At 44.4% G+C, this 23,816-nt stretch overlaps 1 protein-coding gene across 6 annotated transcripts in view; it reads right to left on the minus strand.

Moving 5' to 3' along the window:
* Window positions 1-2,789: 2,789 nt before the first annotated feature.
* Window positions 2,790-23,816, minus strand: part of Mrtfb (myocardin related transcription factor B) — a 206,237-nt gene continuing 185,210 nt past the window's right edge. For 3 of the 6 annotated variants that reach the window (XM_045161173.1, XM_045161174.1, XM_004652275.2), the window contains 7 exons: window positions 23,543-23,645; window positions 22,048-23,079; window positions 20,375-20,530; window positions 17,647-17,805; window positions 17,251-17,388; window positions 13,727-13,787; window positions 5,061-10,470 (listed from right to left, as the gene is read on the minus strand). In XM_045161173.1, the coding sequence (XP_045017108.1) occupies window positions 9,935-10,470; window positions 13,727-13,787; window positions 17,251-17,388; window positions 17,647-17,805; window positions 20,375-20,530; window positions 22,048-23,079; window positions 23,543-23,645 (2,185 nt within the window). In that variant the 3' untranslated portion in view covers window positions 5,061-9,934. Of the gene's footprint in view, window positions 2,941-5,060; window positions 10,471-13,726; window positions 13,788-17,250; window positions 17,389-17,646; window positions 17,806-20,374; window positions 20,531-22,047; window positions 23,080-23,542; window positions 23,646-23,816 lie in introns of those variants that run through there. The other 3 variants (XM_045161177.1, XM_045161176.1, XM_045161175.1) reach the window with 3 other exon arrangements.

Below are 23,816 nucleotides of genomic sequence, written 5' to 3' on the forward strand. Positions count from 1 at the left end.
ACTAGGTGAAGGTGGAGGGCATTCCATGGTGAAGCAAGGACTAGCTAGCAGAGAAGCAGGCAGCTTAGTGAGCATCAAAGACTCTGCTTCACCCATCTCGTATTTTACAGGTGGGGTAACTGAGTGATAGAGAACACCCAACATTCTACTCTGGTCTCTGCATGTGTGTGCACACACACGCACACCACACATTACATACACATGCAAAAAAAGCCCCCAAACAACAATAACAACAAAAACACACACAAAAACCTAGGGACAGTGGTTAAAGGCACTAGGTTGCAAAGCCTGGTGACCTGGGTTTGATTCTCCAGTACCCAGGTCAAGCCAGCTGAGCAAAGTGATGCAGGTGTCTGTAGTTTGTTTGCAGCGGCAAGAGGCTCTGAGGTGCATGCTCATTCTCATTCAGTCACTCATCCTTTCTTTCTCACCCTGGAAATAAACAAAATATTTTAAAAACTTTTTATTTTATTTTTGTTTTAGAGAAACAGATAGAGAACTGGCATGTCAGGGCTTCAGCCACTGCAATCAAACTCCAGACACTTGCACCATCTAGTGGGCATGTGTGATCTTGCACTTGCCTCACCTTTGTGTGTCTGGCCTACATGGGATGTGGAGAGTTGAACATGAGTCTTCAGGTTTCTCAGGCAAGCGCCTTAACAATTAAGCCATCTTCCAGCCCCAAAACTTCTTTGTAAATTAATGGTCTATATAGTGTTGTCTTGACACAAAAGATCTTTGAGGTCAACAGGAGAGGTTTCTGTATCCTGCAGTGATCTAAGAAGTGTTCAGGGAACAGTGGAACTTGGGGAGAGCAGCATGCTACTAGCTCAGGTGCACAGGCTAAGAGTGAAACAGTGGCTCCCTGCTTACAAAGCATTTCCTCCACCATTCCTAACGCAGGTGAACCTGAGGAGGCTCACATGTTAGCAGAGGGGAACCACAAACAAACTGGTGAGAATTTAGACACGTCATGTGGCAGCAGGAAGGGATAGTCACCTGCAAACTAGAAAGGAGCCAAAGTCACCAGAAACCACAGCCAACCCGGTTTTAGAGAAACAGCTTTATGCTAAACTCCCTGAGCTCATGCCTGTGTCACGTCATGAAGTCCAACGCTAATGCCACCCAAGTCAGACAGCTGAGTTTAGCACTCAATGGCTTCATTTTTTTCTCTGTCCTACCACAGGGAAAGAATACTGATAAAAATTTTGTTGTCACAGAACAGATGGTTCTTTCACACCTGAAAAACATGAATGATCAAATATAGAATGGCTGTGGTTCTTAGTAGGAAGACCTGGGATTTCTCAGAGGTTCGGGGGAGCCCAAAGTGACACAGTATCATGAAAAGACCCGAATAGAGATAATGCTGCAATTCATACATAATACATTTCCAACCCTCACTGACCAAAGCATTGTGGAGGAGCTCTTGGATCACATGGAGGATGAACGTTGAATAATGGTCATTTTTTAAATGATTATAACAAATATCCTCCAAATCTTAGTGCCTTTCAGCAACAACTACTCCTTTCTTTCATTTCCCACAGGTCCATAGGAACCTTGGCTTAGGTGGCCCAGAGAGACTCAGGATTTCAGTTGGTTCTGAGAGCTCCACCCACCTGAAGAGTCAGCAGGACCATGTCACAGGTGACCATAGAAGGTGACAAGGTGAAAGGAAACACCAAGACTCTGGAGTCTCTGCTTGGGTAGGGTGAGATGAAGGGCTATGGCCCACACTGGTCATGTGATTAAGGCTAACAGAAGGGGGACTGAGAAGTAAAAATCTACCCTGTTGTTGCAGTCAGGTTTGCATTGCTGGCAGTAAACACTCGACCGAGAGCAGCTTGTGGGGAAAGGGGGATTATTTTGGCTTATAGACTCGAGGGGAAGCTCCATGATGGCAGGGGAAAACGATGGCATGAGGAGAGGGTGGGCATCACCTCCTGGCCAACATCAGATGGACAACAGCAACAGGAGCATATGCCAAACACTGGCATGAGGAAGCTGGTCATAACACCCATAAGCCCGCCCCCAACAATACCAGTCTCCAAGAGATTTTAATTCCCAAATTGCCATCAGATGGGGACCTAACATTCAGAACACCTAAGCTTATGGGGGACACCTGAATCAAACCACCACACCCGTTTATGGGAAGGGACTGTGGTTGAATGAAAAGCAGCATGATGTATCCTTCTGCAAGGAAGGAATTGTTCATTCCTCATATCCTGGCATCTATGAGTTAAGACTCAGAAATTTTCTTTTGGTTTTTCGAGGTAGGGTCTCATTTTGGCTCAGGCTGACCTGGAATTAACTATGTAGTCTCAGGGTGGCCTTGAACTCATGGCAATCCTCCTACCTCTGTCTCCCGAGTGCTGGGATTAAAGGCGTGCGTCCCCACGCCCGGCAAGACTCAGAAATTTAAATGACACCAGTACAGTCTCTGGTACATGTACATACACTCACACACATATGGACATACATACATAACACACCACACACACACACACACACACGGACATGCGTACATACGCACAACACACACACACACACACACACACACACACACACACACACCGCTTAAACAGGGTCCATCGAACTTCTGGGTTGACAAACAAATGCAGGCACCGGAAAGGCAGCACTGTAGAGAGGCCCTGGTGATTCCAAAGCCTCTCCTCTACCTACCATTTCCAAGTTGTGCTCTTCATGATAAACGGTAATGGTAGGGGCTGCAGAAACCCTCACGTTTACTTCTGAGCAAAAGCATGTTGAATTGGAGATGGGATCCTCATAGCTGGTGTCTGAAGTAGGGGTGATGTGTGACTCTTGAGTCTTTACACCTGCAGAGTGTCTTGCTAATGCCAGGCAGTTAGTGTCAGACTTGAACTGAATTGTAAGTCACTTTGCAGGTGGCAGGCACTTAAAGAGGTGGCGCTGGACATGACACTGTGGATTGGTGTAAGAAGGGAAAAACTACTGTCAAAGAGAAAACCTTATAAGCCTGCCACATACAAAATGAGTACACCTGATATTGTTATTCAGTTCAGCAAGTTAACCTGCAGCATGGTCCTTGGGCAAGTATTTGACAACGAGATTTTGACTATTAAAAAAAAAAATCCATTTCAAAAACTAGGTTAAATACTGGAGTTCCTTCTCAGAAGGAACCCAGACTGCATGAGTATTAAGGAAAATTATCCAAAATTTAGAAATTAGGCCAAAAATTAATACATGACTAAATCTTTTGACTTGTTATTCATACCTGTTTGCTATGTCAAAAGATCTAGTGTGCAGCACTTTTTTTTTCTAAATAAGCAGATGATAACTGTTCTCTCTTTGGAGAAATATAGGTTATGTATGTTAGGGATGAAAGAGATATGTTAATTTGTTTCAGTATAATCAATATAACACTAGATGTACATTTTATAACATTATGTTGTAGAACTTAAATATACACAATGAAATTTCTTGTTTAAAATAATGAAATGTTAAGTGTGGTGTGCTATGAACTCCAGACACATGTGCTACTTTGAGTGTCTGCCTTTATGTAGGTACTGGGGACTCAAACTCAGGTCTTCAGGCTTTGCAAGCAAGCACCTTCAACCACTGAGCCATCTTTCCAGCCCTTTAGTTAACATTCCTTATGAGTATGCCAATGGCATTAAAGGCGTGTGCCACCACTCCCGGTTCTGTACTGTTTGGTTGTACAGTGGCTGGAAGTCAGCCTCCCGCAGTCATTACGAACCGTGTTCACTCCGACTCTAGAGCACACGGTCTACAGAAGGTTATGAATACACATAATGGTGACTTTTCCCAGTATCTGAAATGCTTGCTAAGGCTCAGTACCACACAGAAACCAGAGTGGTCTGTGGAAAGATTCTAAAGCCCTCAGAACTTGGGGTCTGGCAGCCCCGCGATCTCCCACCTTCTCACCCTCCTTTTCTGGGCACTTCCTCTGTGGGTTCTGCCCCACACTCACCCCGCCCTCGGCCCCGTCACGCCCACTGCCTATAGCACAGAACCAGGGTATGACCAGTTCTCCAGGGGATTCTGATTTAGTTCATGGGGTTCCCTTCTGGCACCTGCCTCACAGCTCCCTGCTGAGTCCTTGCCTCTTGCTGGCTCCTGGCAACTCTCTCTGCCTGTGTTTCCTGTGGGGAGTGACCCACCTGTGGATAGGCAGATTGCAGGTTTCTCAGCCCCATGGAAGCTTCATTACTGCTCTGCTGGGCTTGCACACAAAATGCAGATAGTGAGCTGTTTGTTTTGATGTAGCGTCTCGCTCTAGTCCAGCCTGGAATTTCACTATGTAGTTTCAGGCTGGCCTCAAACTCAGTGATTCTCCTACTTCTGCCTCCTGAGTGCTGGGACTAAAGGTGCATGCCACCACGCCCGGCTTGAACTGCTTGTCACATCAGGGAAATCAATTCTCTCCCACACCCCTTTCTGTGGTTGATAGAAATCTGTTTTCTTAGATAGTGATATCAAGGTCACATTTGTCAATTAAATTTACTAGCATTTTGTTTCTTCTAAGCAAGGAGAAGAATATGACTATTTTCTTTACAACTCTGACTAGGGGCTTTTAAGTTGAAATGCCCACCCATCCCATTACTATAGTCTAAAGAGCATTTTGTATGGGCCACAAAATACTCTATAAATAGCTGCTTCTGAAAAGTGGCTTTTATGAAGGACCTAGTTCTGTGAGTTTCAGACATTCTGTTGGGGACCCATTTATCACTCACAGAGAAGCCAGCCTCCACTGTGAGAATGGCATACTTTAAAGCCCTTTACTCAATGGGGTCCCGCCTTACCACTGTGGAGGGCAGAACTTGTCTTTGGTGTAATCTTCACATGGTCATGGCCAGTGAGTGCCTGTGCATTTCTGTGATGTATGTTGTGGCCCTGGATGTGGGATGTGCGTATCAGACCCTGTTGGCCCACCTGCTACCCTGCCCAGTGGCTCTGCTGGGAGCTGCTGTAAGGGTGGTGCTTCCTCCCATGTGTCTCATCTCACCCACTGACAGTGCTCCCACAGGTGTGATCTTTCCTCTGCACAGCAAACATCAGAGTACTTCAAAATGTTTTTATTTGAGACACAAAAATGCAAAATCGCTGAGATATCAAACATTTCCCGATCAGCTATGATACTGCCAGTATGTACAAAAGATCTGGTAACAGATGTGCACACATGAAAATACAGTGTGCCTTACCTATGTACAGTACATGTGCAAACATATGGCATTCAAACATGATACGGAATTGACTCCAGGGGTGCAAACAGCAAGTACAAAGGCATCATGGTTTTTCTTTTAAAAAAACAACATAAAGGCAATACACAAATGGACCCCAACTGCCGTCACTTCTTATTCATGAAACTAGCATTAATAAGCAGGCTCTGTTGACTGGTATCTTTCTCCTCTTTTTCATAAAGTGAGATGCTGAAACATAATGTGACAATGAAAATAAGAAGAGAAACACCTGCCACATTGCATTTCTATTGCAAGCAAGAAAACTAATTTCTACAAAGAAAGGGAAAACGCATTACTACCAAGTGTTATTCTTAAACCAACAAAACAACTCTATACTATTTTACATGGAAACAATCGAGAAATATCTACATCTTTGTGAAAACAATAACCTTAAATGGATAATACCTTTTTGGGACTGACTTGAGAGCTCACTAGTCTCAAACTTTAAATAAAAAAGTGCCTCCTTTTGGCAAATACTTGGCAATGCCTTTGGTTCCTTTAAAGCATTTTGCATCACTATTGGTTGAGGTCAGGTACTTTTGGTAGAGACTAAACCCTTTCCTAAACACTTCCTCTTCCTGCCAATGAGCAAGGTTCTCGCAGTGTCATGCAGAGAGGTAACGATGATGAGTTCTGTGAGTCTCGGTTAAAGCTTTGTCTTAGTAATTGGCATCAAGCTCTGTGTCATGACAGTAGCTGGGTCCATGTTTCCAATGACACATCTTAGTTGACTCCAGACAGCACCTTTTAGATCTGAGACTGCCACACTGCTGTCGTAAGCCCATGATGATCTCCACTCATGCACTGCAGAGCAGTGATGTGCACGGAGGGAAGAGCTCTTCTGTAAACATGTGCAGCCTCTTGAATGACAGGCCTTAAAGGAAAGATTTTAGGTAGAAACTCCCTATAAGGATAAGGATTCATTTCCTCAGATACTGCGAGAAAGGTGAGTAGGGAAAGTGAGGAGCTACTTAGTGCCACAGAGTCATCTTAGAAATAAAAATGGAGCCCAGAAAGACTGCTGAATGGGCAAGTGGCTGAAGGTTTGAACCAGGAAACAAAAATGGCTACAACTGAACTGCTATTTTCCAGTTTTGATGGAAATCACTTAAGATGAACTGAAATTTTAGGAAGCTCCTAACATAAAACTTCATGCAGTCACAAGCATATTCCTTAGTACACCTGACCTTCCAGTTTGTGTGCTTGGGCCATCTGGGCTGACTGTCCTCGGGGGCTGGGGAATGCCCCATACTTGGTGTTCTTTGTGACCAGTACTTGGTATTCTTGTGTGCAGTATGGGCACGAGGAAGAGGGGCTGTAGGTGAGTGTGTACTCTGACTGGCTGGTGCTTCTCTGCCTGCAGGTGTCAATCAACAGAGCTCATCTCCCGTCTTAGTCCCAGCCTCTAGACAGTGGCTGCTTCTGATGCTGGCTGCTGTGGGAATGGCTGAAAGTGCAGATAAAACATGGGCTCCTCTCAAATACATTCAACTTTGTCCAAGTGCTCTGACATTTCTCTGGGGCCAAGTCTGTTTGAGGACAGCAAAGCTACACTGCCTGGAATGGATTGGGGACTAAGGGCAGGAGAAGCCCAAGTCAAATTTGGTGACAAAATGGATAACACTGTCACCTGTTCCTCAGTGTCTGTTGACTGCACAGCCTGGTGGCAACCCTAGCTCCCTGACTCTGCCTCTGGGAGAAGTCTGCAGCAGAGCACACCTCAGCCACTGCTCCTCAGCAACTTTCAGATCAGTCAGGGTGCCACAGAACAGTGAAGAGGAAATTTAAATATTAAGATCTCTTAGCATTAAAAAGTATTCATGAAGCAAATGCAATTAGTACCCTATTATAAAGTTCCATTAATTCAAGACATCTATGTGTGCAAACGTGTGACAAATCCTACACAGTAGCTTGCACATCTCACAAGACACATGAGCATGTGAGCCACAGGCACTGTCTTGAGATGCTCCAGAAGAAGTGGTGCTTTGTTGAAGTGCACAAGATGCCTATGGCCCCTCCATATCTAAAGGCTTTTTGGAAACTGTAATCTTTCCATCTACCCCACCTCACCCAATATGATGACCTGATACCTGTGCACAGTAAGGCTGCTCGCACTGATTTCTGAGACTGTGCTGGAAAATAAGACAAGTGATTTGTTGGCAACGCAGTAGACAACAGTACTAAGTCTACACTGTACACAATGCACCGTGACACTCAACCCACACTTGGCCTGTGTTCTACACTACACACTTGCATCATGACATTCAACCTGCACCTGATCTGTGCTCTATAGTACACACATGCACAGTGAACAACATTCAACACAGTAGACGACAGTACCAAGTCTACATTATACATGTGCATAGTGAACATCCAACCTGTGCATGACCTGTTCTCTAGTTGCTGTGGAACTATCCTCACACACAAGTCCTCTTTTTACACACCCTCTCCTGCTGTGCTCACTGACGGGCCGAGGGTGTTTCGGTATGCTCACTCCTACCCAGAACATGAGGGAAAGAGGCACCATGTGTCAGAGGATCCCACTGGCTGCTTGAGTCAGGAGCACAGGGCCAAGAAATGGTGCAGGGGGATGGCTGCTTCTGAGAAATGAGACACTGGCAGATCACAGCCTTTCCACACAAGGAAGACACTGAGCAGTTCAGTGCAAGCAGACAACACTGTGTTTGGAGAGCAACCTTTCTGTGACAATTTAAAAAGTAATAAAGGAACCCAAGGGCTAGAAAGCTATCCGTGTTCGTAACTCAAGATTATGAAAACAAGTTACAGCACTGAGTGTTCACATACCTCTCACAGTCCCACTGCTCCCTGGTGCTAATTTAACCATCCATTCAAATCTGAAAGGAGGGTGCTTGGAGTCCAAGAATAGACCTGGGACGCCCCAGACAGAAGCCCTCCACGAAATATCCAAGGCTAAAACTCCCTTAGAAAAAGTATATCCCAAGTGTACAGCTCAGCCCTAGAGACGTGAGCCTGTGTCAGACCTAGCTTGAATCCCACCACATCCAGCAAGGGAGCGTGCACTGGGTTTGGTCAATGATGGGTGTGTCTGGCTGTCAGATTTACTGTCTCCCAGCTTCTTGACATTTACACTACTCACAGCAGACTACATGGAGCACAGTGATCCCTGCCCACCCAATCATCAGGCTTTCAGTGAAGCGGTGCCAATCAGAGGCTTCCGTGTGCTAATACCAGGTGTGTGAGCTGTTCTGACATGTAGTGAGATTTATAAACATATAAAAACCGAAAGATCTCTTTTAGGCAAAATGCAATCTCAGAAGTCATTCACAGAGTCTCTCCAGATGATGGGTGAGGCTGCCTCTTGCACATCCCTCTTGAGGAGTCACCAGGCAGAGCCCCTGGGAGCCTACCTGGCCCAGAATTACAAAGGGGAGGCAGATAGCACAATGTGATTATTTATGTACCTCCTCACCCTCTGGTCAGGGGTTTGCATTTTGCTGATAATTAAAAGACAAGATGTAAAGAACTGCAGAAATCCCACGATAGTTGGCATTTTAGAAAATCGTATTCAACACAGGTGATTTTTTTTTTCTGTATTAAAAAAATCTCCAGTTTTAAATCTTAATTCTTCAGGACATAGTGAGAGCTCAGGCAGGACATCCAGTTACAAGCCTATAAAATGAGACAGGGATTAGCAGCAGGGAGACAGCCAGTGCTGGGCTTGGCGGCTGGCCGGCCTTGCAGCACAGTCTAACCTGTGCTTGAGGTGGGAATGTCCTGGGATCATGACACACTTTATGATGCCTTCTATTCTTCTAATGCACCAGCTCAGAAAGGCATTTCACGCCGCTTCTTGGTTCTTTGAGATGCCTGGTTACCTGAAAGCTAGTCAGAAACTCTTGGAATACGGACATACATGTGGCTCAAGTGCTTTAGAAATATTTGTTATCACAGAAGTCAGCCCAGTGGACACTGCTTATCCTACCATATGTAGTACAGGTCACAGAGTCAGAGCACACACAAGAACCAAGCTCACTGTTTTTGAGGGTTCTAGTAGAATGTTCAGTGTAACTACAGACCTGGACTTTGTACAGTGGACTGTTTGATGACAGTATGTTATAGACTTCTGCTTATGGTGCAAGATCAGCCATTTAGATTACAAACTCACAAAATAACCTACAACCCAAAAAACTACAGAGGTTTCTGAATGGAGCTGAAAGTCCTCAGACTGGTCAGCATGCTTGGATGCCTTTGACCCCTGCTGTGTCTTGGCCCAACTCAGGCCGTCTTTGGGGAGTACACATGCAGTGGCCTCTCCCCTCCCTTCTGGTGGCCTTGGCCTTGTGTTCTGAGTAGAGCTGCCTGCCTTTCGTCAGGGCCGTGAGGTGACCAGAGGTTTCAACGTAGCTGATAATCAGAGGACCCTTAGTGTCATGTCTTGCAGTGGCATTGCCCTCGGCTTTTATCTAAAGGTACTTTCGCTTTTCACTGCAGTCTGGAGAAACATGGGATCTCTTGGGCTCTGTGGCTTGTGCTGAATTAAGTTGTAGATTCACTGCTGATAGCAGTGAAGTGCTTTCACACTCAGGTTCCTGGCTATGACCTGACAATGTATTTTAATACAACAGAGCAACTGCAGCTCTAGCTCTGAAACCTCCCAGGACTATCTGCATGTTCTGAAACCTCACAAGCTTTGGGAAAAGTGATCTGTAATGTTAGTCCCATGGCAGTGGAAGGTCCTGTGGGTCCAGAAAGTCAGCAGAGAACATGCTTGGTGTGGTGGCGCTGAGAGGAGTGAGCCCTGAGGATGAGGTGGGCATGGTGATGTCCAGCCACTCCATGTTGTCCAGGGTAGAATCTGACAGGTCGAGAGATAGACAGGGGGTACCTGCTGAAAACTGGGCCTCAGAAGTTTCCATGGGTGAGTGTGAGTGGTCCAACACACTGGGGTGACTCAGCAGGTCATTCTGTAGATCCTCAATTAGAGAGAAGGGCTCTCTATCCTCGCTGCTGCTCTGAAGAGGAGTAATGTCACTGGCCGAAGGTAAAGTTCCATCCAAGAAGGCTTCGAGCTGGTTCTCTAAGCTGGCAGATAAGCTGCTCATAGGTTCTAAGGATACAGGTGGTGCCATTTGGACTTGAGGTGGTGGCCGAGACACCACTGTGTTGACTGGCATTGTGGTGATGCTGGCTGTCACTGGTCTCATTTTAGAAATTGGAGAAGGTTCTTCTTTTATAGGGAGGGAAATCTCTGTTCCAAATGATTGACATAATTAGTAAAGATTTACTATTAAAATTTAAATTAGGACAGTTATTTTGCTGTTTTGTGATTCTCACAACCATGTTAGAGGCAGAATATTACTGGTCAGATATAATCCTTGGTGGATTGTTTGGTTAAATAGGTTATTATGGTTTGGGTCTGAAGTGTTTCCCTTTCAGGTACATGTGTTGGAGGCTTGGTCCTCCACTGATGGTGCTATTTTTGAAGGTTCTAGAAACTTTAGGAGGCAAAGGACCTAGCTGGAGAATACTGGGAAGAGACCTTGAGAGGTAACTTGTTCCTGATCCCTCATGTCTGCTATGAGATAAACAGTAATACTCTACTACACATTCCTGCCACCATGGTATTCTGTTCAAATGCATGGGGGACAAGCAAACATGGACCAAACCCTCTGAAACTGAGCAAAATAAATCTTCCTTTGAGTTGTTTCTCTCAGGTACCTGGTCACAGTGATGAGAAACTGACAAACACTTATATGTTCATTTCATGCTTACATGCTTTCAATTCTTTCAGTAAGACTAAGCATGAAAAGCATCTGTACCCTAGAAAATCGATGATTTGTATTTCTGAGTCTTGAGGCCCTCATTCTTAGTCATGGAGCTGCAAGATGGGGGCTCTTACACTATGGGTCTGTCATCAGCAGCAGAGACTTGAGAGGGAATGTGGAAGCCTTCACATGAAACATCTTTCATTTTCTCTTTTTTCTTTTCCTTCCTTCTATTTTGTTTATTTATTTGAGGGGGGGTTGTGGAGAGAGAATGGGTGTGCCAGGGCTTCCAGCCACTGTAAATGAACTCCAGATGCATGCGCCACCTTGTGTTCTGCCTTATGTGGGTCCTGGGAATCAAACCTGGGTCCTTAGGCTTCATAGGCAAGCGCCATAATCTCTAAACCATCTCTCCAGCCCATCATTTTCTCTTTTAATAAGCCATTATAGTTGGATTGCATTCCCAATTTGGCTCTACATATATTATATAAAGTTCTAAAAGACAAAACATCACCTTATTTCTGAATTAAAGCTCCCATATGGATCGACTGCTCATTTCTCTCACTTTTTGGTTGTTTCCTGAATTATGCAAACTCTGGAGAATGAGGTAAATGGCTTAGTAAACACTGATTGTTTTGTTTTTTCTCCAGCTCAAGGCATGGAAAGGGCAGGGGAAGATGTGAGGCATCCTCCTCTTCCACCTCATTTCTTTGAGACAGTCTCTCAGTGAACCTAGCACCCTGACTTCTGGTTATACTAGCTGAGCAAGGAGCCCCAATGATCCTCTCCCACCTCCTCGGTGCTGTTTACATGTGTGCCGGGATCAAACTCAGGTCCTCATGCTTGTGCGGCAAGGGCTCTGACTCATGGTACCATCTCTCCAGCCTGACTGTTTTGAAACCCTGCCAGTTCAAAAGGCAGATTAACAAACATGCTGTGTACACACAGAGCCACAATGCTCTCTTGGATATGTTTATTTCAATAACTTCTTTTCTACTTTTTGGAGGATATAGTTAGTTTCATTTTTACAGATACACTAGGGGAAAGATTTTAATTAATAATAATTCTTAAAGCTTAATGATCAGGATGATGAAATATATGAAAAAAACCCTTAAAATCTGATTCCTAGCAATTCATCAACTGTGTGGACTACACATGTACACTACTTCCCATGACCTGTGTGGATTATATGTATGTGCTCCTTCTCATGACCTGTGTGGATTACATGCATGTACTCCTTCTCATGATCTGACTGCATGTGTGTGCTCCTTATGATCTTATAATTATCTTTAGAGTTTTGACAAGATTTAGGTGTATTCTAAGTGAATTATCTGACAATCAGCTCTTCAAAGTCTTTGTACTAAGCCCTGAGATGAATATTGCACTTACTGGTTACTTTAAAGAAAAAAATCATCTCCTTTAGAAAATGGCTCAACTGATTATGACACATTTTGATTTCCAAGTTTGGCCTATAAAATTATTTCTGTTAATCATTTTAGTCTTATCTTTATCAGATTTAGTACAACATTTCATGTTTTAAATTATAAAACTGGGGCAAACAATGTCTATTTAAAACCTTTTCGCAGTTTAGATATACCAAACACTTAAAGCTGTTTTGTGAGGCCAATGTAGTTTCGAGTGAAAAACAACTTGCACATGCAGATCTGCTCTGGCAAGCATGAGACCACCCAGGACCTCATCCCAGACAGTGCCTGCTACAGATGGAGACACTTCAACCACTGCTCAGAAACTCATGTGAGACTCCTTTCATCAGGGAAACTTAAAAGTATTTTATGATAGTAAGTAGCATGTGAACTTAAATTTTTATTTTTGGTGCCAGGGATGGCACACATGCTAGGCTACTGTTCTACCACCAGGCCATTCCCAGCCCATGAAGACATTCAAATACTGATTTTATACTCACTTATTGCCCCAGGCTGGTCCTGAATTCATGATGATCCTCCTACCTCAGCCTTCTGAATGTGGGGGATTAAGATGCCTGGCTAAAGTCCCTTTAAAAACTAAGTATGTAAACTTAGACCTTCTATTACATGTAGAAAGTGCTCTGAATTTCAGTAGTGTCTACAGCCCAAGCTAGGGAACTGGGTGTCACAGGACTGGAATGTCGGACCCTGCAGCAATGGCTGACACATACAGGACACAATCTGACTTTTCAGCACAGAGTATACATAAATCTGGTTCTACTTTGCTCTTTAGTGATTCTTTCCTTTCTGGCAGGCAAACGTGTGGGTAAATCTCACATGCTACTTTGGCTTTTCCTCCATGTTTTAATAGCTTAAATTTAACACATTTAGAACAGTCAGTTGTTAGAAGCAGATGATTCTTAGTATTCAGAGAAGACACTATGCTGCACAGACAAATGGTCGCAGACTGGCTATGACTAGGAGGTCATGGGCTGGGGAGATGGCTCAGTGCTTAAAGGTAACTTGCTTGCAAATCTTTCCAGCCTGGGTTTGACTCCCCTGTGCACATGTAAAAATCTGGATGCAAACCAGCACATGTATCTGTGATCTTAGAGTGTCTACAAAGATGGGAGGGTGGAGCCAGGAGAATCTAAAATTACAGGTCAGCTAGTCTGATGTTACTTTGTACTTTGGCAGTTCATTTGCAGTGGCAAGAGAGCCTATCTCAGAGATGGGTGAGCACAGACATACACACATTCTCTAAATGTAACAAAGCACTTCCTGTGGTCTGGTATGACCTTTGAATTTGACTTACCTCCACTCTTTATGAGAATATCAAAGAGGTCGTCCATATGCTGACTGTGTGCGTTGGAAACCTACAGGGAAGGAAAACACAAGTTAGTTGCCTCTGGGCCCCTATGGGACTTCATTTAACATATAGTTCCAATCTGCCACTTGACAATATGGAAAACAAAGTTACCTGAGAAATGAAGCCATTTAACCAAAGTAACACAGCTGTTTAGGTCAACTAGGAGCTGAGCAAGAGGTCAGCTCTGGGGATTTCTATACTTCCTAATTTTCTGATATTCAGAAGCACCTTGAGAGAACTTTAATGCATTATATTAAGATGTCTTCATTCAGTTAAAATTTCTATGTCTAAAGATGATTGCACTACTCATATTTTTCAGCTCTGTGACTGACCTGACATACAAATAAGCTGAACTTAGTGTTGATGACACACTTAGTGTTTGTGACATGAGCACTCCTATGAAGCCATCCTGGAAGTTACCCACAGATCTGCTTTCTTTCACAAGATTAGTTTCATACCAATGGATTTAGAAAGTGTGTGTTTTGGGTGGGGAACTGGACTCTTTCATTCCCTCGGTGTAATTACTTTAGATTCTTAAAAAATATTATTTTTATTTATTTATTTGAAAGAGGGAGAGGGGGGAGAGCAAGACAGACAGAATGAGCATGCCAGAGTCTCCAGCCACTGCAAACAAATTCCACATCATGTGACATCTTGTGCATCTGGTTTACATGGGTCCTGGGGAACCGAACCAAGGTCCTCTGGCTTTACAGGCAAGCGCCTTAACTTCCAAGCCAACTCTCCAGCCTGCTTTAGATTTATCTATGCTGGAATATATGCCTAAGAACTCTTCACTTCTTTTTCTTGTTGTGTAGCACTCCAGTATAAAAATGCATGTCTGTCTGTTCATTAAGTTGTTCATAAACAACTTTTTGTAAAATTTTGTGTATAGGTGATTGCATGAGCTTTCTGTTCTCTTGGGCAAATGTCTAGGAATGGGATGATGGAGCCATAGAGCAGGATCTTGAGAAATGGCCAAACTGTTTTTTGAAGTGATTGTACCATTTTATATTCCTACCAGCAGTGTGAGATTGCCTGTTGTTCCACATTTGCACTGACACATCATATGATCTCAGACTTCCTATGAGGGATGCAGTAGTGCTGCAGTGTGCTTATAACTTGCACCTCCCTGACCACGAATGATGGATGAGTGTCTTCATGCATTCATCTGCTAAACATTTATCATCTTTGGTGGAATGTCTGTTTAAATCCTTTGCCAACTATAGATTATATACATAACTTTCCTGTTTTTGTGCCATATATTTTTTACTAAGTACTGACTTGCAGTCTGTATCTTTGTATTTAAAGCATGATTCACACAGTACCTGTCTACTGCTGTATTACAAATCATTCCAAAAACTGACTTCAGTTTCTGAGGGTTAGGAACTTGGGATGGTTTAGAGGTGCAGTTGTGGCTTGTGGAATGCATGAGGGTGCAGATAAGATGCTGGATGGGCTAAGCCACCTTGAGAGCACCTCGTAAAGGTGGCTCACTTACATAGTAAGAGTTCTCCATGTGGCTGCTGGAGATTCTCCTTTAATGACCTGGTCTTCAAAGTCAGACACTTCCCTTCTGCCAGTTAACTGTGTTACTTGGGAGTAAGTCACCAAGTTAAACCCAGGAGAGATCAAAGACTGTACATTTATTTTAAAGACTACCACACAGTATATGGTTGAGTCTAGCTTTTTATCCATTCTTACAATTAATGCATTTGTGTATGTGCATGTTCGTGCTCTGGCACACATGTGGTGCTCAGAGGATGACTTTTGGGTCCATCTTCACTTTGCGCCATTCTGAAGCAGGACTCTCTGGGTTCCAGCTCTGCTTCTGCTATTCTGTGCACCTGAGACTTCCGTAACCCCCAGCCTGCTTCCTGTCCAGTCATCAGTGTCGCCATGCTACCGTTACAAAAGGGCTCGTATTTGTGCACCACTTGTGTCTGGTGTTATGTGAGCACTGGAAATTTGAACACCAATTGGCAGGCTTGTGGAGCAAACACCTTTAACTACTGAGCCATCTTCCCAGGCCCAGTTCTTTCTCTTTAGTTGCTCAACTCAGTCCTCCGGTTTCCAGGCCATAAGGATGACTCGATTTTACATCAATAACTAGAAAGAGCAGTACAGAGGCTGGGGCTCAGTATGGTTCAGGGTAATGAATGACAAGCGCTGAGGTTGCTGGGCTACATGCTTCTACGAAGAGGAGCTCCAGCTCTCCTGTCTGCAGGGACAGCTGCACTACTCCTGTGTAATAAGGGGAGGCTGAGGCTCTGAGGCAAGGTAAACAGGGCCTGAAGTCTCATGGTTACTGCTGGGCACTGGGAGTGGTGAAGCCTCCAGGTGCGCCTCTCCACTTATGAGCAGCCACTGGCAGTCAGAGGGGCCAGGGATCAAGTGGATTCAGGGTGTGGAGCTTCTTGTCAGCTGGGTGGGGGAGTGTCCCTTTGATGGTGGCCTGATAAATGGTGGCTCTAGAAATGAGGGATATAAACATGTGGTCTGGTCACAGTCAGAGTTGCTCCTGATGTGGAGGATCCCTATTCCTCCAAGGGAAAGTCAAAAGACAAACCCTGAATTTCCGAGTAAGTGCAATAACCACAGATTATACTGCTACTGAAAGTATGGGACCCTTTAAAAATACGTTTATTTATTATTTTATATATTTTATTATTATTGTATTTTATTTTGGTTTTTCAAAATATTTATTTTTAAAAGTATTTTACTTATTTGAGAGAGAGAAGCAGATAAGATAGATAGATAGGTAGGTAGACAGAAAGACAGATAGATAGGATGGGCCTCTACCCACTGCAAATGAACTCCAGATGCATGTGCCACCTTGTGTATCTGGCTTATATAGGTACTGGGGAATTGAACCTGGGTGCTTAGGCTTTGCAGGCAGGTGCCTTAACCACTAAGCTATCTCTCCAGCCCCAAGATATTTGTTCTTTTTTTTTTTTTTAAAGATATTTATTCTTGCTATGAGAGAGAAAGAGAGAGAGAGAGCATGAGTGAGAGTGGGCATGCTAGGGCCTCTTGCTGCTACAAATGAACTCCAGACACATGTGCCACTTTGTTTTTTGAGGTAGGGTGTCACTCTAGCCCAGGCTGACCTGGAATTCACTATGGAGTCTCAGGGTAGCCTTGAACTCATGGCAATACTCCTACTTCTGCCTCCCAAGTGCTGGATTAAAGGTGTGCACCACCGTGCCTGGCTCCACTTTGTGTAGCTAGCTTTATGTGGGTAGTAGAGAATCAAACCCAGGCCAGCAGGATTTAAGTAAGTGCTTTTTTTTGTAGCAAGCACTTCTAATCATTAAGCCATCTCCCCAGCCCATGGGATTCTTAAAAAAATGGCATTTTAACTTAAAATAACCAGCTAAAATATAAAGCCCTTAGTCATAATTTTTGAGGCAATTTAATTTCACACAGAGATTCAGAAGAGGACACAAGAAGCAGGAGCCACCCTCACTTACCTCTGGAAGGGATGGTTGTGCACCGCGTGTCTGCTTGATGGCTTCTTCATAGCGGGGTGGGTCTTTTGTCTTGGTGACTGGGGTCCCAAAAAGAGAGTGCTGAACAACAAATTGCTGGGGTGGAGGGGGTGAGCTGGGCTATATTAAGCAAAGGAGAGTACATGTTAGGTCTCAGCAAAGTGCTCGATCCTGTCTTGGTTTGACTCATCCCTGCCATTCTTCCTGCAGTAGCCCAGACACAGCTGGTATGAACAGGTGTCCTAGCACCTGCGTGGCTTTCCGACTTCACAAATCAGTGTCAGCCGTGGCTTACCTCCTCAGTACCAACACCCAGTCATACTACTCCCAATGTCTGTATGCCCACTAAGCACCATACCTGCTGTGGTCACTATTTACCTTGCTGGGCAGGGTAGGTCCATTTTGCAGGGGTGGAAGTGGAGTGCTTCTGGATTGAAGAATGGAATTGGGGGTCTTACTGACAAAGGGTTGCTGAGCCGCTGGGGAAGGCTGTCTTTGATATGGAAGGACTGTGTTTGGTGCAGAATTTGTGAAGACCTATAATGAGCAAGTATTTCTCCATTAGCAAAAGAAAAGAAAAACCTGACAAGGTAATGGAAACTGTTCTACAGCAGCAGTCAGCAAACCCTCCATTAGGGGCTCTGAAAGTGTTCTTTGCTGGGAGCTCAAATGCAGCCTTGGGCAGTGTGAGGCAATGGGGCAGCTGCCAACAGGATAAAATCTGTAGACACGGACACAGATACCTGCAGGATGCCCCTCTCATCCCTTTACTTAGTGCCCTCTTGGTGTACAGACAGAGCCTTGAGGGACAGGGGGATGAAGGTTTTGTTCCTATTTCCTTGTTCAGCAGTAGCTGAATGTTACACATTCCTCACTGGGTAACCTCATCACCTCCCAGGGTACAAGTGTGAGCTAAAAATAGTCCCTAAGCCCCCTCTCCTCTTCCATGACATCCATACCATCTACCCATGCACCCCAAAGCAGGCTTTCTGCCTTCTTCCCATTACCAGCTTTGAAAGTCTTAATTCAGACTTTCCTTCATTTTCCTTAGCTGCCTCTCCTTGGGGTGCATCCTGAATCCCCAGCTATGGAGCCCCTGCCACATGGGACCTGCTTGCCTCCTTTTAGAATATATATATATGTATTTTTTTTTGTTTTTCGAGGTAGGGTCTCACTCTGGTCCAGGCTGACCTGGAATTAACTCTGTAGTCTCAGGGTGGCCTTGAACTCACAGCGATCCTCCTACCTCTGCCTCCCGAGTGCTGGGATTGAAGGCGTGCGCCACCACGCCCGGCTACCCTTTTAGAATTTAAAGCATCGTTTTCCATCAGACAGAGGTGATATTCTTCCTGAAGAACTCCAAACTGTTTTGTGTGGCTCTATCAAGAGCACTAGTTTGGACTGGCTGTACTGTTTATGTAATAGTGTGTCTCACAGAGCTTGTTTCATCTTAATACTACTAAGGGCCTAAGACAGAGCAGCTTCTCCCTTAGGTCTTTAAGATAAAACATGTTTCTTACATGTGCATATATATCTTTCCAAATGTAATCCCTGTGGACAGAGTTCCACAAACACTCCTGTTTAAAGACAAATCTCTTTCCATGGGGAGAAATTACTTCTTTTTTTTCACCCCCCCCCCAAGAATTCCCTGGCTGGCCTCAAACTCATGGCAATCCTCCTCCCTCAGTCTCCCTGAGTACTGGGACTAAAGGTGTGGGCCATCATGCCCAGCTCAGAAATTACTTCCTTTAAGCTGAAAGAATCAATACCTGATTCCAGCATTTTGAGACCAAGTGAGCAAACCCTTGTTTATCTCATCTCTATATATATTTGTTTCTCTTCCATAAACCAAATAAAACTAAACAGTTTACAAGATTAAAATAACTACACTCATGTGATGTTTGCGGTTGCTCTGGGCTTGGTACAACTATGGCTTCTTTCTTAGAGGGTGACCACAGGAGAACACTCATACCAATGTGATTGTGGTGGATGAGAGAGTTTCCTTCTAAAGTTGTTTTAGCTCACATACTTAAGGTTACTTGAGGCAAGTGGACAGGTATATTTAATTACCTAGGTTGTCTTATGTCAAAGATTAAAACTATGAGACTTGTAATTCTCAAGCTTTAAGACAGGAACTCCTGTTTTGGAGTCCTTTAGTTTTTACTGGCAAGGAGCTGTGTACAGAGCTCCACCTACTGGACAAAAGAGAAGCTTGCTGCCATAGGGGCCATTTAACCTCACAGTGGGGGCAGGAACTTGGCAGAGGATGTCTCAGACCCACACCTTCATTTCCAAGACCGGGAAACTGATACTTGGAGAAAGTGAAGTGAATTTTGTATGAGGCCAAGTGCCTCAAAATCAGCAAACTGCAACAAAGAAGGAGCCAGGAGGCTTTCTAGGTTTTCTCCTAAGTCAGGGTCTCTCTAGGTAGTCCAGGCTGGCCTTGAACGAAGATACAGCCCAGGCTGCTCTGACACTTGAGCTTGCTCTTTCAGCCTCAGCCCAACCAGAGCAACCATTATAGTTGTGCACCACCACACCCAGTCCTCTTGACTTTTACTCCAGGAGATGGAAAAATCTTAACATATATATGTAAGTTTTACTTAAGAGAAATGTCAGAAGTATCGTTTTCATCTTCAATTTTTTTTCCCAGAAATTTAGCTCATTTAATTTGGAAAAAAGCTTTAAAACAGTAAATTCAGTATACTAGGATTAAAAAATGCTTTTCAGCCAGGTGTGGTGGCACATGCCTTTAATCCCAGCACTTGGGAGGGAGAGATAGTAGGATAGCCATGAGTTTGAGGCCACCTTGAGCCTACATAGTCAGCCTGAGCTAGAGTGAAACCCTACCTTGAAAAACCAAAAAAAAAAAAAAAAAAAAAAACCTTTTGAAATTTTGTTGGAAAAGGGATTTAACTATTCAGCGGTCTAGTATAACTAAGGAAAACAAGATAGACAACACTTTCTCAATCCCAGACAACTGGATAATCTGGCCAAACAGGGTTGTTGTAGGGATCACAGGGTCTTCCCAAGGAATAGGCTCTGGAGACAACATGCAGGGACAGAGAAAGAGGCTGGCAGGAAGTCTTTGTTAGCACTCACCCACCTTTCTGACTGGTTGAGGCTGGCCCAGTACATGCTGTGGGAAGGCATCCTGCTTCTGAGGTATGGTGGGGGCTAAGCTGGATGGCAAGGCTGTAGCTGCTATCGATGCAGCAGTAGCTATCTGGGGCTGAGTCTGGATTCCTGCTTGTGCTGGAGTCTGGGAGGTGAATAAAAATCAGTATCAGAAGCACATCTGGAATCTAGAGCTTAGATGCAGAGTAACTGGTAATCTGGGAGTTATAGCAAAGATGAAATGAGATGATGTTCACAGACAGGCTTTATGCTGTACAAACCTATCTTCGACAATTCTATTAAAAAGTTGGAAATTGTACATCTTAATGTGATGCCCTGTAAGGCTTTGATGCATGCACAAATTGTGCAATGTTTAAGTTACACATATCCATCTCCTGAAACACCTTCTCTGATGTTGGTGATTGAACCTGGGGCCTTGTGCATGCTAGGTAAGTACTCTAACACTATATTCACAATCACCTAGCTTTCTGAAATGCATAGTATTTAACTGTATATAGTAACTATGCTGTGCAACAGCACAACGGAACTTGTTCCCACTTAACTGTAACTTAACGCTGAGTGCTCAACCTAACAATTCTAAAGCAGTGTCACACAGATTTGCTATTTTAATGATGTGACTCAAGTTTTCACATGGAAATTTTGGAAGATAGCAAACTGAAATAAGAAGGTATAATGGCTCTACACATAAGAGGTCAGGTACTGTATATTTAATAGCAACAAGAGTTTGTTTGCAGTGGCTGGAGGCCCTGGCGCGCCCATTCTCATTTTCTCTTTCTCTGCCTGCCTGTCGCTCTCAAATAAATAAATAAAAATAAACAAAAATAATTGAAAAGAAAAAGAACACTTGTGTTTAAAAGTCGGCTCTAGCCTTTGGAGTTTCTGAGGTGGAAGAGATGGAGAGATGCACTTTATACACACAGGAGGCTCAGCAGCAGCCATCACCACTGTGCAATGTTACTACCTGGTTTGTTTTTTTTAATTTTGGTTTTTCAAGGTAGGGTCTCACTCTAGCTCAGGCTGACCTGGAATTCACTGAGTCTCAGAGTGGCCCTGAACTCATAGAGATCCTACCTGTGACCCCAAGTGCTGAGATTAAAGGCTTATGCCACCATGCTGGTGTCACTAGCTTTTTTTTTTTTCCGCATATGCACATGTACAGAGGCCACAGGTCAATGTTGGGTACCTTCCTTAACTGCTTTCCACCTTAATGTTTGAGGCAAGGTATCTCAAAAAATCTGGAGCTCACCAGTTTGGCTAAGACAGCAAACACCAGGGCCCCTCCTGACTCCACCTCGCTCCCCAGTGCCAGGATTATGGATGTATGCTGCCATATCTGGCTTTTTACATGAGTGCTGGGACCTGAACTCAGGTCCTTACACTTGTGTGGCAAACACTTTACTGAGTTATCTCTCCAACCCCAATGCCATTAGTCTTTTAAAAGTGTCTACACAAAATACTATGCTCCTCAAAAGGAAGTGGGAAGAGAATTAGAAAGGCACTCCTGTTTGTTTTCACCAAATAAACACAGCTATCTCCACCCTCCACATGCACTTGATCCTTACAATTGTGCAGCCCATGCAGATCTGTTCATGAAGCAGCTCAGGCTTGGCTCCATGGAACACTGTAAGACATACTTCCTACCTGAAGTTTGAGGCTGCCTACTGGGAGTTGCACTGAGGTGACATTTGAGCCCTGGATGGATACTGGCAGCAGCAGCTGAGTGGTCTGCGTGGTCAGTAAAGCCTGTGGCTGAGCAACAAGGGCAGGCGTCTGTCCCTGGGAGCTCACATAGAACTGTGAGACAACACTCTGCTGTTCTGCTTGGGCCACAGGGACTTCTTGCTTGATGACCACAGCCTTTTTGGCAACAAGGGTCTGGCTACCCGTGGAAACGGGCTGGCTTACTGAGTGGCTGGCCACTGGGATGGGCTGCCGGGGGCTGGAACAGTCAGGGAGTGAGGCCTCGTCTTTGATGGAGGACCCAACACTGCTGTGTTTCTGATCTGATGCCACGATGGGGTGTGTAGGGACGCTGGGCTGGGGGTCTGGTGGCCGCTGCTGCCCTCGCTTTTCGACCTCAAGTTGCATCTTTAGAACCTCCACAAGCTTTTGCTCTTGCTCCAGTTTTCTCTTAAGTTCTTCAATCTGCTTCTCCTTCTCTTGAAGCTTGCGGTCCTTCTCAGCAGCGTCCAGTTCCAAGGTAGACAGGGTGCTGCTGCTAGGGCTCAGGCTATCCTCATGGCTTGACACTCTCAAGGGGGATGAACACAAGAACTGTGAGGGGGACATCATGGTCATGATCTCGGTGAAGGTGTCTGCCATATTCGTGTCATCAGTACTGAGACTGGACTGCTCAGAGGGTGATGGTGAGATGGGCAGAGGGGAATGGACATTATCAACATGGGTCACACCATTGGGTCCAGCAGGTGATAATTCTGCCTTGAAAGTGGAGACAGAACTAGTAACGGCGTTATGTAGTGTTGTGACTGGCAATGCCACAGTGACTTCTGGGTTACTGGTGACAATGGCTGCTGAGGACACTGCTACAATACTACCAGCAGTAAGGCTACTATTGTTCACTTCTTGGTAGGGTTTTAGGCGCTCAATGAGATCTGGTTTGGTGCCGGATACTGGCAGTCCCCTCAATTTCAGTTCTGTTTTCAGTTCTGACACCTGGAGGTACAAAAGATCAAACACCTTGGTTTTGTGACTTTCTAGAACATGAACAGTAGAGAACAGCCCTCCCTTATCCATGGGGATATGTAACAAGACCATGAATTGTGCTGAACCCTACACATAACTGTTTTCTCTAGGTATGCACAGGCCTATGTTAGTTAACTTTATAAATGGGACGCAGCAAGAGACTGCGAGCATTAGCTAACAACTAGAACAATTCTATGTAATAAAAGTTATGTGGCTGTGGTCTTGCTCCACAGTGCTTGGCAAGACACATGATCAGCAAATGAGAACATCTTTCATCTGAAAGACAAAACAATGGAAGTGAAAGTACTTCTATAAGGTTGTTGCAGTGTCGCTAAAGCTGACCATCTGCTGAGAACTGCCTACATTTGACAGGCAGATATGGCCAATCACTCACATACTTGATGAGTGAATAAGCACTATACAGAATCATCACCTTTAAGTCATCCAGGCTAGAAGGCAGAGGTCCTGGCTTTCTCACAGGTGCAGCTGTACTCTGCCTGGATGTGCTGGGTGTAGTACTGTTGTTCTTATCATTTCTTCAAAAGAAAAGGAAAATTAAGAGTTTATCACAAGGCAACATCCAGGTTTGATATCACATCTATTAAAAAAGAGAAAATGATTATGGAAGCTGTGTTTACCATCTGGCCAATTGAGCACTGCATGCCTCTTTTCTTGTTCCCTGTGCTTGGGAGGGCACTCTCCTGCGG

This window comes from Jaculus jaculus, chromosome 11 (genome assembly GCF_020740685.1).
Source record: "Jaculus jaculus isolate mJacJac1 chromosome 11, mJacJac1.mat.Y.cur, whole genome shotgun sequence".
Taxonomy (NCBI): Eukaryota; Metazoa; Chordata; class Mammalia; order Rodentia; family Dipodidae; genus Jaculus; species Jaculus jaculus.